The sequence below is a fragment of the Nuphar pumila genome, chromosome 9, assembly GCF_984573655.1.
Source record: "Nuphar pumila chromosome 9, dmNupPumi1.hap1.1, whole genome shotgun sequence".
In the NCBI taxonomy this organism is placed as follows: Eukaryota; Viridiplantae; Streptophyta; class Magnoliopsida; order Nymphaeales; family Nymphaeaceae; genus Nuphar; species Nuphar pumila.
Genome location: NC_143257.1, coordinates 16650315 through 16666693, shown reverse-complemented (window position 1 = coordinate 16666693; position 16379 = coordinate 16650315). Strand labels below are relative to the sequence as shown.

At 34.5% G+C, this 16379-nt stretch overlaps 1 protein-coding gene across 2 annotated transcripts in view; it reads right to left on the bottom strand.

Moving 5' to 3' along the window:
• Positions 1 to 4835, bottom strand: part of LOC149828466 (E3 ubiquitin-protein ligase At4g11680-like) — a 28879-nt gene extending 24044 nt beyond the window's left edge. For both annotated transcript variants that reach the window (XM_090017602.1, XM_090017601.1), the window contains exons 1-2: positions 4766 to 4835; positions 1109 to 1979 (exon numbers count right to left, since the gene is read on the bottom strand). In XM_090017602.1, coding sequence (XP_089873728.1) covers positions 1109 to 1758 — 650 coding nt within the window. In that variant the 5' untranslated portion in view covers positions 1759 to 1979; positions 4766 to 4835. The remainder of the gene's footprint in view (positions 1 to 1108; positions 1980 to 4765) is intronic.
• Between the last annotated feature and the right edge of the window lie 11544 nt (positions 4836 to 16379).

Below are 16379 nucleotides of genomic sequence, written 5' to 3'. Positions count from 1 at the left end.
TATTCTTCAAGAGCTTTGGTTCTTTCCTCCCCTTCAAGGATCTTAATTTCACATTTCTCCATCAAAGTGATTTTAGGTTCCGGTTCCGGGATTGTGCCTTGCACATAACCCGAAAGACCTTTCTCTTTTATGTGAACCTCCATGTTTCCGGCCCAAACATGATAGTTGGAGCCATTGAGTTTAAATCCAAGAGAGAAATGAGACTCTTTTTCACCCATTAGAGAGGAAAGATGAAAGAAAAAATACATACCTCAATTAGACTTTTAAGTCTTACTTGTCGTAAGGCCCTTCTAAAATATTGAAGGAAGAGAAGCCCCCACTCCGATCTTCAAGAAGCTAAAGGCACGTTTTTTGAAGCACCCAAAAAACAAAGAATCGCACGATCTTCAATCTTTAACCAAGCTTTGATACCATGTAAAATTGTCTTCAATGAAACAATACGCATACAAGCACTAAAACCCCACAAGAGATGTGCACAAAGGCACTCAACGAACACTTGAACTAATATGCACAAAGGCATAAAACAATACGAACATGCACAAAGGCATGAAATGCCACAATATATTAGAAAAATAGGAAAAGCTTGAGCTCGCAAGCTTGAGGAAAATATAAGGGGAAGACCCCTATTTATACACCACTAGAGGGGCCACATAGGGGGCTCCCAAAGGAGTCGTAGGGAGCCCCCAACGGTCACATTTGTGACCGTTGGGGTCTCCCCAACGACTCTTTTGGGGAGCCTCCCTAGGTGGCACAAACCACAAAAAAGAATAAAAATAAAAGAAAGAAAAAATAAAGATACAATCATATTCCAAATGGAATATGTGTAAAATAGGAAATTACAGAAATACCCTTTTCAGGTTATAATGCGTAAAAAGATTTTATATATATATATATATATATATATATATATATATATATATATATATATATATATATATATATATATATATATATATATATATATATATATATATATATACAAGGAGGTTGAGGATTGCACTTTTAACAGCATGGTAAACCCACCAGTTCCTAACAAGCCTGATTACATAACAACAGAATTACTACAGAAACATGCAGCTAAATGCACATAACACATATTACTTTGTACCTTGTGTTTTGTGAGGTTATGTTTTGATCACTCTGTGAGTTTTCACTGGTTCGATGACCTTCTCCTTCAGGAGCCTGAGGGGTTGACATTGCAGTGTAAGAAGCTGATTCTAAAGAAGAGTTGTCTCCACCAGAACCAACATGTGGCTGAGCTGATTCCTGCTCTGGAATACGGTTGCTTGTGATGTAACGCCAATAAAGGAGGGGGAGGGTAGCAAGACAACCAGAAGCATAACCTACAACCCAGGCAAATAGTGGAGCCTTTGGTTTCTCATGTCCTGACAGTGCCAAAACGTTTATAGATGCAATTATCTGGCTAACTGCAATTGCAAGCTCAACCGAAATCCACAAGCCTGAATTGAGTGGACTCCTACGTCGATGACCATAATTATCACCTCTTCTTATGAGTGAACTCGTTCTTGAAGATAAAGCAGATGATGGAGGGTTTTGGGCATGTGTACTGTCTTCAGGTGCCCTTTCCTGTGACATACCTAAACTGTTTATAAGATGATGAGAACTTGACGGAGCTGTATTTCCCGGTGTTATATTTATGACATGCTGATCATCTAATGGACTTACTGGTCTCTCCATTAACAAAGGATGCCTGTCAGTCTGGTCTTCACAATCTACTTCAGGAGAGGGTATGTCCATGGAAGTGCCAACACAGTACTAGAGGAACGACACATAGAAAAGGAATATGATATCAATTTCCCAAGGTCTCTATGCTGCTTCGAAGAGATAAGAATCCAAACATTGCTTCTGGACTATAATGTCAACTTCTAATACATGAGTTGCTACTCCCAATCAAGAAGTTGGAAGAAAAAAACAGAGGGATATACTGCTTGAAGATAAACTGATTGGAGATATATACTCTGTTGAGAAACCAGAAGTAGAAAAAAAACATAATGTAAGTAAATGGTTATAATACTAAAAGGCATAAAAATAAAGGTAAAGAAAAGGAAAAACAATCAGAGTAATAACAAAGAGTTACGAAACATTTATAAGATATTCTAGGCTACCAAAATGAGAATAAAGACTGTTACAAAACATGCATGACAGGTGGATCTTGGGAAAAATCAATGGGTTTTTTAGATTGTATAATCTATAATATTATCAAATTAGCATGAAAACTGGTTCCAGGAGTTGCATGACAAGTATAATATTTAGATGCATGCAGTAATAATCTTCGAGTTTCAACATATAAACCAAGTTAAATTCAAGTCCTTCAAGTTAAACCGGATCTTGATTCCAGCTACAACATATAAACCAAGTTAAATTCAAGACCTTCAAGTTAAACCAGATCTCGATTCCAGCTATATATTACCACGGCGATGGCAAAACAAAATGGTTACGCAAAGAAGATGACAGATGCAACATTAATGCACCACATAGTCAAATCTCTGGCGACCAAAACAAGTTATGGGGGCTGTTAGGATGCACACACTTATCCAGGAAAATGGGTTAAGCGTGGAATCTTTTACTATGCTCTATCATGCATACCAGCTTATCCCATTTTATCTGGACAATTACATGCGTTAACACCAACAAGGTCAATTGAGGATGTTGTTGCTCTTGATGACGCTTCCCCATCCTAGGAAACAACATGTTTCTTTTGATGTTCAGATTGATGGTTGCCTTGTTCCGGAGAAAGAAGTTGATGCTTGCCTCTCTGCCCAAGACATCGATAGCCCAATTTCTCTTCTCTCTACGTTTGTGCATCAACCTTTTTTTATTCTGGCCATGCTTCTCCTCCAGGCTTTTGTCATCTTAAGAAGCAAGAGGTTCAAATAGTGGCTAAGGTTTGCAGCATGGATCCTTTGCTTGATCTTGCTCCATTACCTTCCAACATGGTTTTGAAATCATCGATTAAGGGGACTCACCGTACATTTGCATAGATGCTTAGCGATTCCAAAACTAGTTGCATAAGCATTTCTTCCATGCCCTCTATCAAGCTAGTGCTCAAGAGCGCTAAAAAAGTATGCAGGCCAAAAAGGACTGAAATTGAGATGCTAAATGTGAGCTCCAAGTAATAGGCTTAAGGTGTGATAAGAGAAGGACCTCAAGATGTACTTAGTCTACAATTATAATCTCTATCTTGTTGGCTCTTTACCAATGAGATGAGTGAGCATAGGGATGGCAATGGACCTGGGCAGGGGCGGGGGACAAGGTCTCCACCCCCGTCCTGTCTCAAAATTTTGCCTTTCATTTCCGCACGGGTTTTGATTTTAACCTTCATTCCTCGTTTCATGTCCTTCATCCCCGGTCCAAACAGGGCGAGGCGGGGCGGGACCCCATTTCCCGAGTCCTTCCGCCGCTGCAGCCTTTCGCCTTCAGTCATTAGATGAAGGAGAGGAGAGAAACAGGAGCTCGCACAGCTCGTTAGGGGAAGGAGAGAGAGAAGAGATTCGAGAAAGGGTTTTATATTAGGGTTAGGAATATATATAGGATTTTATAATATGTATAAGGATATAATAGTAATTTCCTTAATGGGGATCGGGTATCGGGGACGGGACGGGGACAAGAATAAGTCCATCCCCGCACGGGTTTGATTTTAACCTCCATCCCCGGTTCATTCCCCATTTCATGTCCTCCATCCCCGGTCCAAATGGGGCGAGGTGGGGCAGGGCCCCGTTTTCCCCCGGTCCACTGCCATCCCTAAGTGAGGGTCATCTAATGTAATCACCATCTCATCCTCACATAGAATCTTCGATGTGATTCTTTCCATCTTCAGAGTTAATTCATAATTTTATTTTTCTTTCAAAAAAAAACACAAACAAGGTCAATCCCCAAATCCGAAAAAAAAAAAAGAACCAATGCGAGCATCATAGTTCCAACATAGTTCGCACTCGCACACCCACACGCACACAGGTACCAATAAGACGATGAACCACACACACACACAGGTACCAACAAAATGATGAACCACACACACACTGAAGTACCAACAAGATGATGAACGTAACTAGCTCAAGGACCGATCCGAAACAGAATATTAATCAAATTTTGCCGCTGCAATGCTACATAGAAACACACATCCACACACACACACAACCCACAATCATTATTCATCACAACAGAAATTCCTCGACAACCAAAATAGAAACAAGCGAGAGGTTAAAAATAAGAAGTAAATAAACACAAATTCTCTTGACAGAAACCACAAAAAGATTGAAAAAAAACAAAAAAATCTCTACCCAATTCAATCTCTTAAAAAACGAGAACTAAATTCACCACAAGATTGAAAATAAAATAAATTCACAGCTAAAATCTTCATAATCCCCAATCGTCAAAAGATTTAGGGAAAAACAGAATCACGACCAACCAAGACACAGACGATCGCTTCACTTCCGTCGCAAAAGAAACCCTAATTCACTGAAAACTTTTACCTCGTTATTAGGTCATAAAAAAAGCACGATTCGATGCCCAAAAAACAGAAAAAAAAATTTGAAATTTCGATGAAGTGCTGCCGACACAATCCAAGATACACCAAACGAGGAATAAAAACTAAAAGCTGGGGCAAAAAAGAACTGAAGAAAAGCACGAAAGGCGACGAAAAATAGCTCGTTTTGCCGAGGAATCGAACGAGAACGACATCGTATAGACCAATATAAAAAAAAATTAAACATTTAATTCTCAGAAGAGAGAGAGAGAGAGAGACCTGAAGGATGCTCCATCAGAAGGAATTAAAAGATTTCCTCTTATTTTGTTTTTCTCCTTCACTCTTCCTCGCTCTTATACGATTTATTCGCAATTTAAAGAAAGAGAAATTGCTCTCTTTTTGGAGTTTTTTCTCTGTTTTTTAGTAGGAAAGGTCCGTTTTGTCCCTCGATATTTAATAATTGTTAAGAACTGGACCCACAGTCGCATCTCACAGTTCTCCTTATCGAGATTTTTACGGCAGAAGTTCTCGCGACATGTCTAAACTTTTTTTTCAGAAAAAATAGAAAAAATATTGGTAAATAAATTTTGTAAGTTTATGAAAAACATAAAAAATAAAAATTAATGTTAATAACATGATATTACGGTGCTAAAACGTGTAATAAATTGTGTTAGGATTGACTAATTTAGCTCAAGCTTTCTTTTCTTTTTGTTAAGCTTTTTTTTGTCCCTCTTTACCATGTTCATTACTTTTGTCACGAACTCTCTCTTATAGAGTAATGGGTCCGTGATAAACCCGTTTGGTGCTAAACTGCGTGCTCAATGGGCTTTTCAGCTTTTTTGATGCTTTTTATGCAGGTTCGGCCTTATAAATGTGTTGGGCATGGTCGATTTACTAAGAATTTACACCAGGATCAAATGTTTTTGATGAAAAAAATAATGTTTGGATCTTCCAAAATTTATAAAGATTTTGGACAGTTGATTTTTCAAGCTTTATACAAACACACCCATGTATTGGAATCAAACTCTTCAAGAGTTTATCCCTATAAAATCAAGTATATAGATCACATCTATACAGTCAGAATTTAAAAATAAAATGAAAAAAACCCAAAAAACCTATTTAGCACACATTTTGGCACCAAATGGGTTTAGCATACTCATATAGCTAAATTTCTTTAATTAGAAGCCACACATCACAATTAGCAGTTTCATTCATTCAGCAAGGTCTCATTTTGATAATGCAATAAAAATGAACAAACTTGAAGGTCGAAGGGTTAAGCAACAATCATGTTGGTTACTTTTGTTAGTATCAATTATGAGTAATCATTAATAATGCGGATGATCGTTTTGTTGGTGACTTTATCCAAACCATTACCTTGGAGGTAAAAAAGTGTCGAGAAATGCTGGATAATGCCAACAAATAGATGAGGCAAGACTAGCAAGGACTATCCTTCCTCGTAAGGTTGTTGTCTTCTCAAAATCTTGCACATATAGATATGAATACATGTGTGATATTGTAAAACTTATAAATTTTGGATATTATACATGAATAAAGTAATCAACTTTATCTTCGAGTTAGAAATGTGTTTTCATCTTTTAAATTTTATTTATTAGTATTGTGCATGCTTAACTACTCATTTCTGGCTAACAAGGGTAAAATTGGTATTTTTAAAATTATTTCAGATATTTAATAATCAATTATATTACTTCTAATAAAAAACATGTTTTTAGAAGGTTTGTAAAATATTAGTGTGATATCATCAAATTTTAGAATTTACTAGATGCATTTAACCAGTTAAAAATCTTAATTTTTAACCAAGGGATATTTTGATTATTTTAATCAAAAGTACTATTTAAAATATTTAATCTATCATTAGAACTATTTATTTTAGTGAATTGATGCTCATCAAGGTGTTATCAAAGTGTTTTGAACTTAACTAGATGTATTTTGGTGGTTTTCAAAAAAAAAATCTAATGAAGGATATTTTGGTTATAAAATAATTTACGTGAAATATTTTAGTAAAATATAAATAGTATTTTAGAAAGTATCAAAACCATGAACTATTTGAAATTAGTATAGTTAATTTGTATTAGTAGTTAAAAATATATATTAAAAAAAGAAATTAAGGTTTTTAAAATGGACCCGAAGTTCATACAGGTTAGACCCAAATGGATGAAACCAAACTTGAAGTTTAAAGGTTTTAAATAGTAAATAAAATTATATTTAATTATAATATTTAGCTTTAGACAATATTTTGGATAAATATAACCTTAATTAACTTTAGTTTTTTTATTTAGTATGCTTTAGAATCGGTTTTTAGGGTTTTTTGGCATTTGGACTCAAAACATATCCAAATAAAAACCCGTTGGGATTAGGCAAGAGAGGTCAGGTGGGGCCCAGTAAGGCACCCGACTTCCTTTTTTTTCTTTTCTTTTCCCAACCCACCCAACACCCCTTTATATTTTAAAGCAGGTTATATGTCTCTCTCCCCCCCCCCCCCCTGAAGATGCACTGCAGCAAATGTTCCATGTTCAGGGGTCCAAATGAGTGCCACGTATATAAGCACATGATGCTTGTATCCATGTGTGTGTCGGTTTCACTTAGTGTGGGAGTCTGGTGCAGTTGCAAAGACTTAAGTACCCTTTCCCGCCATTCCCATCATGAAATGAAGGTTCGAGAAAAGGACAAAAATGTATTTCATCTAGAAAAGTGAAATGACGGTTTGAGATCCTCCATCTAGAAAAGTGAAATGTCGGTTCTAGAAAAGGACAAAAATGTCCTCCACGCAGAAAAAGGAGGATGATGTTAACTCTTTAAAGTCAAAACGTTCCATTTTTGCCCTAAACAGTAAACATTTGAACCATCTGTTGTTACAGGAGCGCCCTCTAACGATGCACCCTTTGCCATCGTTTGCTGCCACCAGAGCACCCTTTGTCATCATTTGCTGTCGTCAGAGCACCCTTTGTCGTCGTTTGCTGCCGTCGGAGCACCCTTTGCCATCTTCTGCGCAGTAAAAGCATTGTTGCCACCATCGACTGCATCTACTTTCTGGGTGTTTCTCCTCCACTGTCGGATTACCAAAACTCATGGCATTTCGATGAGTTTCATTTAAGGTTTCGTTATGTAAACAAATCGATTTATAAATCTGAATGTTAAATCTTACAACTAGTTATACTATTCATGCTAAATAACACCTATTTTCATATTGAAATAAATCCATTTGTACTTATCCACCTTCTAGGCGTCGAAAAACAGTTAGCACAATTTGTTCTTATGAAGGCCAAACATTACAACGATATGTACTTTATGAAGGCTAAATTTTTACAATGATTTGTACGTTGAAATGCAACAATGATTTATATATTTAATGCAGTAGTGGTTTGTACATTCGATGCAACAACGATTTATACATTTGAAGCAGTAGCGATATGTATTTATGATTTATGAAGTTACCATGATTTGTACTTAAGTTTGCTAAATCATACAACAATATTTACTTATGAAGCCCAAACATTACAACGATATATACTTATTAAGGTTGTGATTTCTACAATGATTTATAAGTTTGAAGCAGCAGTGATTTATACATTTAAAGCAGTAACAATATGTATTTATAAAGTCATCTCGATTTGTACTTAAGTTTGCTAAATCTTACAATGATGTTTACTTATGAAGTCAAATATTGCGGCGATTTGTAATGTTGGTGATTATTTAACGAATGGGATAATTTGTAATATTATATACTTGGGGAGGTGATTGTAACATATAATGATGCAGTTAAATTTATGTGTTGTGCAGGTTAGCAATGACTAAAGCTCATAAGACAAGAAAGCCTCGTCGTTCGATGGGATGAATATTGAAGAAATTATCCATCAATCTCTTATATATGAGAGTTATGAAAGGTACAAAAATATAATGAAGATTGAGAATTATAAAGACAAGGACAAAGCGTTGGAATTGTATAATGTGGAGCATTATCCATCAGATATTGAGGCTAAAGAGCAAAGGAAGAAGGATAAAGAAGAAAAGAAAAAGCAAAGGAAGAAGGAGGAGGAGAATGAAAAGCAAAGAAAGAAAAGGCAAATGACGGAGGAGGAGGAGGAGGAGAGAGAAAGGCAAAGAAAGAATAAGGAGAAGGAGGAAGAGAAGTTAAGTCAATTGAAGAAGAAGGAGAAGGAGGAGGAGAAGAGGGAAATGAAAAGGAAGAATAAGGAGGAGGAAGAGAAGAAAAAGCAATTGAAGAAGAAGGAGGAGGAGAAGGCGTAAGAGAAGAAAAGGCAAATAATGAAGATGAAAGAGGAAAGGCAAAGGAAAAAGCATCAGGATGAGAAAGAGAAAGAAAAATAAAGGAAGGAGAAGGAGGATGAGGAGGAGAAGGAAAGGCAAAGGAAGAAGCAGGAGGAGGAAGAGAAGGAAAAGAAGAAGCAGGAGGAGGAAGACAAGGAAAGGGAAAGGAAGGAAGAAGTAAAAAAACATAGAAGGGAGGCAAATGAGCGAAGGAAGGAAGAAGTAGAAAAGCTGAGGAGGAAGGCGGCGGAGCGAAGGAGCAACAAGAAAGGTAGAGGAGGAGGCGAGAATGAATGAGGGACCAAATAGGCAGAGGAGGGAGGAGGACGAGATGGAGCAACAGGAAAGGCAGAGGAGGGAGGGAGGGGATGAAGAAGAAAAAAGTGTGACCAAGGAATGTAAATTGATCATGTCTATCATGATTTACTGTGATAGATATTATTATGTATAGCGATTACTGTGATAGCGATTACTATATATAGTGATAGTGATTACTGTGATAGCGATTACTATGTATAGCGATTACTGTGACCTGTGTATAGTGATTTTCATAATAGCGATTAGTACGTATAGCGATTACGTAATGATTTACTGTAATATGTATTATTATGTATAGCGATTATTGTGATAGCAATTACTATGTATAGCGATTATTGTGATAGCAATTACTATGTATAGCGATTATTATGACATATGTATAGAGATTAATACGTATAATGATTACTTTGATATCGATTATTGTGTATATGATTACAGTGATAGTGAGTGTGCAACGATTATTATATATAACAATTATTGTATACAGCGACGTGTAGAAGTATATATGAGATCAATTTTGATTTGATACGAATAATATGTTATTTTTTGTTACAGAGAGTTCAGAAGAGAAATAGAGCACCATGTGAAAAGCTTAGAGGGCAGTGTCAGTGGTTTGTAGTTCTGTCGTGGTATGGACAACTGAGTGAATATCAGAAAGGATCGATTATGAAATATGCACTTCGATGGCCTTCTGGACCAGTATTAATTTAAAACATGCTGGAACACCATAACCCACCTAGTCAATAAGTGGAATAATGAGACAAACGCATTCCACTTTGATCGTTTTGAGATCACCATGACCCTAAAAGATGGGTCTTAAGTGTCATAGAAGTATTGTCCTAACACGAGATTCAAACTATAACGCAAGGGACAAGTGTACTTCCCTTATAGGAATATTGATGAAAGACTGGGGTCAATGTATTTCTGATGAAAGCAATTCCATATCGATGAAAGTTTCATTTTTTCATAATAAATGGGAGGGTCGGTCCGCTACATTTGTATCTGAAAGAGCTTACCATGAGTTGTGTGGCTTCCTTCTTTATTTTTTTGGACTTACTTTATTTTTTAATTTGTCTGGTTCGAGGATAAGTGATCTATGGTTACAGTTCTTTGAAGACTTAGATGAAGTCTAGAACTATGCATAGGGTGCTGCTATGTTCGCACACTTGTACAATCAACTTTATTGTGCAAGTAATGGTATAAAAATCGTCGTAGGGTTTTGGCCATTTGTTCAGGTAATTATTGTTACAACAATGAAGTTGTACACGATACTTCAAGTACAAGGTTTTGATGATGAACAAGTGAATCAACTACATTTCATCTAAGGCAATGAAGAAAGATAACAAGAATTGAAGAATTCGATGAAGAATCTTTGAAGACTAGTATGCAAATGTAAATTTCCTTAATTGTCTTAGATTATTGTAAGATCCTTACTTAGAGTGCATATCTCACTTGCATTACACCTAAAAATTCTTTTGAAACACTTTTTCTAAAAGAACCATTGACGAAAATCATTTTAGAAAACTCTTTACTCACATTTTCATGTTTATCAGTCGACCAATAAACTCATCAGTCGACCAATTTTTTTGTGCCAGTTTTTCAAAGAAAAATGTCAACTTTCTGATTAGTCGACTAATCGACATAAGGTTTTCTTAGTCGACCAAACATAGTGTTTGATTTCTAAAAAATTTAGCAGGAGTCGACTGAAAGCTTCTTCAGTCTACTGATGATTTTCATCAGTTGACTAACTTTTTTCTTTAGCCGACTAATTTTCAAATTCCAGAATTCAAAATTGTTTTGTTAAAAAATAGTAGTCGACTGACGATAACTGTCAGTCTGCTAATGTTTGATTTTAGTCGACTAACTACTGTTTCAGTCGACAAATATAACCATTTCCTGAAAACTTTTAAAAGGTGTGTCTTTTCATTTTTCAAACAAATTGATCGTTCAAAAGTAATTGTTTTGACACCCTTTCATATTACCAATGTATAGAATCTTTCAACTATAGATAAGAGTGAATTCTACACTCAAAAACAAGAAATCTTATTGAATTACATGGTTCGAATTCTTTGCTTTTCACTCCTATTCATTTAAGTATTCATTTTCTCACTCACTTAACATTTTCACTCTAGTTTTTCACTCAAATTCTTTTGTGAAATAGTAAATTCGTGAGTTGAGTATTTCAACAACTATAGAAGCCTATTCCACTCCATTTGCATTCATAAGAAAGGCTCGCAAGTTGAATGTAAGTTGTTTTTTTCTTTTTCTCTGTAAAAGGAAAAAGATCTCATTATTTTAAAGGAGGTGTTTGCTTTCAGTAGGGTTGTTATTAAAAGTGGGAATGGATTTGATCTGTATGTTCATGTGGTGACACAAGGTTGATAGTGGAAATCTCAAGCGGGTTTTGCTTGGAGACTGGATATAGGTCAGGAAGACCGAACCAGGATAAAATCTTGTGTTCTTTGTGAGATTGCTGTATGAATTTCAAAATCCTTTAAAATTCCAAAGACGTTATTTAAAAGCATTATTCACCCCATCTCTAGTGCTCGTTGCCTCGATCTTACAACACTTTCATTTGGTATCAAAGCGAGATTTGCTATCTTTTGATCTTACCATCATCTAGCATGGCAACAACATCGTCTTCTCAGCATAAAGAAGGATGCTCTTCAGTTCGTCCTCCTCTCTTCGACGGAACGAATTATGGCTATTGAAAAGTAAGAATGACAATAGTCTTACAATCTTTGGATCTTGAAATTTGGAGAGTTGTTTAAAAAAAGTACCAAGCACCATCAACTGATTTCAGCCTATGGACCGATGAAGCAAAGAAGACCGCTTCACTCAATGTCAAAGCTATGAATGAGCTATATTGTGTCATTGACAAGGTAGAGTTCAATCGTATCTCTTAATATTCTACAGCAAATGAAATTTAGCATACTCTTTTTGTTATTCATGAAGGTACGTTAAAGGTAAAAGAATCTAAGATTGCTTCTTTAGTTCATAAATTTGAATTGTTTAAAATGAAGCAAAATGAGTCTATATCGGACATGGTAATAAGAATGACCGATATTACTAACACTCTAAAATCCCTTAGAAAAAAATATTCGCAAGTGGATTTAGTTAGAAAAATCCTAAGGTGTTTAACTCCTAAATGGAAGAGAAAAACCACAACAATAGAGGAAACAAATGATTTAAATACCCTTTCTCTTGAAGATTTCGTTGGCAACTTAATGACATATGAAGTCCAACTTCATGATAGACAAGAAGAAGAACCCAAGAAGAAATCTCTTGCTTTCAAGGTCACTTCTGACTCTGAAGATTCAGAAGAAGATGAAGATATTGTCTCATTATTAGGCAATTCAAAAGATTCATAAAAAATGGAAGATTTCATAGGAAGGTAAAGAAAATTGATTCTTCCAATCCTAATGAAGTCAAGTGCTTTAACTGCAAAAAAGATTGTCCTCTTCTCAAAATCAAGACTAAAGACCAATTCAAGAAGAAAAAGGCGTTTCAAGCAAGTTGGGATGAAAATGATTCCTCATTTGACAAAAAATCAAATGAAGAAGTCGCCAATATGTGCTTTGTAGCACAAGAACACTCGGTAAGTCAATTTGAATATGATGATTTATTAGATGCTTTTAATGATTTATATACTAGATTTAAGAGTCTAAGTTTTAAAAACAAAGAGTTAAAAACCGAAAACTTAAATTTTGACTCTAAAAATAAAGTGTTACTTCCAGAGATAGAAGATCTCAAGAAGGAAAACTTTTGTCAAGCATCTGAGATAAAAGAGATTAGAATTAAAACCAATGTCTTATAAGAAGAAATATCAAGTCTAAAAGAAAAATCAAATGATCTTTTTTCCATAGTGACTAAGTTCACTAATAGCCAAGAAAATCTAGAAAGACTTATTGGTTCTCAAAGATGCTCGGTTAATAAAACCGAATTGGGATATTGTTTCTTTGATACTCAAAATAGACCAAATTATGTGGTAAAGAATCAAAGTCAAAATTCTCAATCATTGGTTCAAAGAACTCAATTTTCTAGTCATAATAGAAATGCATCTAATCATGGTACTTATAAAGCTTATAAGCCTAGATATGGTTATTCTAGAAATGCGAAATCTTTTTATAGAAAGAATATTTATTCTCAAAGGAAACCAAAATCCAAATGGATATGGGTTCCTAAGACTAACGCTCATAGACCTGAAAATAAAAATGGGTCAAATGTTTTGTCTTCCAATTTTGTTGTAGGTACACAAAATAAAGAGCAATTGGATCTTAGACAACGATTGTTCCAAACATATGACTGAAAGGCTGGAGTTATTTTTCACCCTCCAAAGTAATGATGGAGGAACTGTCACCTTTGGTGACAATAATAAGAAAAACGTAATCGGTATTGGTAACATTGGTAATCCAAAATTTTCCTTGATAGAAAATGTTCTTTTAGTAGATGGTTTAATGCATAATTTATTATCCATTAGTCAATTATGTGATAAATATTTTCTCATTTCTTTTGAACATGATTTATGCTTAATTTCTGATTTTCGTTCTAAAAGGATCATTTTTAAAGGTAAAAGAAGGAATAATGTATATGAACTTTATCAAGATGAGTTACCCACTTTTAATAAAAAATGTCTTATCGCTTCAAATGAAATTCAATTATTATGGCACAAGAGACTTGGACATGTTAAATTTAAATTAAGTTATCCAAGAATGATCTTGTTAGAGGCCTACCTAGAATACCATATAAGAAGGATCACTTATGTGATGCATGCCAAATGGGTAAACAAATCAAGAATTCTTTCAAAGCAAAATATATAATTTCAACAAAGCATTCTCTTGAACTTTTACATTTAGATCTATTTAAATTATCTAGAATTCAAAGTTTGAATGATAGTAAATATGCTTTTGTTATAGTAGATGATTATTCACAATTTACTTGGGTGATTTTTCTAAAAAGCAAAAATGATGATTTTTCTAAATATTTTAAACTTTGTAGAAGAATTACAAATGAAAAATCTACATCTATTATTACCATTCGTAGTGATCATGGCGGTGAATTTGAAAATGAATCTTTTCTAAAGTTTTGTGATTTACATGGTATATCTCACAACTTTGCTTTTCCTAGAGCGGTTCCACAAAATAGAGTTGTTGAAAGAAAGAATAAAACTTTGTAATAATGTGCTAGAACCATGCTTCAAGATAAAAATTTACCAAAATACTTTTGGGCTGAAGCAATAAATACATCATGTTATGTTTTAAACCGTGTTCTTATTCGACCATTCTTACATAAAACATGTTTTGAATTGTATTATGATCGTATACCAAAGATCTCATATTTCAAAATTTTTCGTAGTAAATGTTTCTTGTTAAATACCAAAGATAATCTTGATAAGTTTGATTCAAAATCAGACAAAGCAATATTTCTTGGATATTCTTTTAGAAGCAAAGTTTATCATATTTTTAATAAAAAAACTTCTTGCATTGAAGAATCTTTACATGTTGCATTTGATGAGAATGGTGAGCAGGTTATACCTCTAAGTGAAGGAGAATAAGTCATACTTCAAGGAGAACCATTGATAGAAAGCATTTCTCATGAAAATATTCCTCTTCCATCAGTTTGAAAAGAAATTCCCAATCATCCACATGAGCAGATTATTGAAGAAATAAAGAGTGGTGTTCAAACTAGAAGGCAATTGGAAAAATATATTACAAATATTGCTTTTATATAAAAAATAGAACCAAAGAATATCAATGAAGCTTGTGATAATGAATTTTGGCTTTTGGCCATGTCTGAAGAACTTAACCAATTTGCTAAGAATGATGTATGAGATCTACTTGATAGACCAAAGGATCATCCAGTAATTGAAACAAGATGGGTCTTCCGAAATAAGCTGGACAAAAATGGCGAAGTCATTTGAAACAAAGCAAGGCTAGTAGCACAAGGCTATAATAAAGAAGAAGGCATAGATTTTGATGAAACCTATGCACCAATGGCTCGATTGGAATCAATTTAAATGATGCTTGCTTTTGCTAGCTATATGAATTTTAAATTATATCAAATTGATGTTAAGAGTGCATTCTTAAATGGAGACATCAATGAAGAAGTTTATGTAGAACAACCTAGGCTTTGAAAATGAGAAATATCCAGAAAAAGTCTACAAATTAAAAAGAGCCATGTATGGACTCAAACAAGCACCAAGAGCGTGGTATGAAAGACTACAAAATTTTCTAGAATAATCTAATTTTTCTATTGGTCGGGTAGACTCCACTTTATTTATTAAAAATCTAGATTCAGATATTCTTATTGTGCAAATTTATGTTGATGACATAATATTTGGTTCTACTAATGATTCTATTTGTAAAGATTTTGCTAAAGCTATGCAGGAAGAGTTTGAAATGAGTTTGATGGGCGAATTGAACTACTTCCTTGGACTTCAAATAAAACAAACCGAAGAAGGAATCTTTATTAACCAGGCTAAGTATACATAAGAACTTCTTAAGAGATTTGACATGGATTCATCTGAATCAAGAAGAAATCCTATGAGCACTACTTCTCTTGACAAAGATGAGAATGGTAAAACTGTTGATACTAAGCTCTACAGAGGTATGATCGAATCTCTATTATACTTAACTGCTAGTCGACCTGATATAATGTTTAGTGTTTGTATATGTGTTAGATTTCAAGCTAATCCGAAAGAATCTCACTTACTTGCAGTAAAACAAATTCTTCGATACTTACAAGTACTTCTAACTTTGGATTGTTTTACCCAAAATCATCTTCCTTCGATTCAGTTTCATATAGTGATGCAGATTTTGCTAGAAGCAAGTCTGATCGCAAGAGTACTAGTGGAACTTGTCACTTCTTAGGACATTCCTTAGTTTCTTGGTTTAGTAAAAAACAAAATTCAGTGTCACTCTCAACAACTGAAGCGGAATATATAGTAGCTAGTTTAGCATATTCACAAGTGTTATGGATGAAACAAACCTTAAGAGATTTTGGTTTGAATTACTCCACAACAATTATTTATTGTGATAACACTAGTGCTGTAAATCTTACAAAAAATCCTGTTCAACACTCAAGAACTAAGCATATTGAAGTGAGACATCATTTCTTACGAGATCATGTGTTAAAAGGAGATATTTCTTTAAATTTCATACTCATAAATGCACAATATACTGATATCTTTACTAAACCACTTAAATATGAAAATTTTATGAGAATTAGAAGAGAACTAGGCATTTGCTCATTATTAGATTTATAAATTTGTTTTAGAACTTTTTGTTTT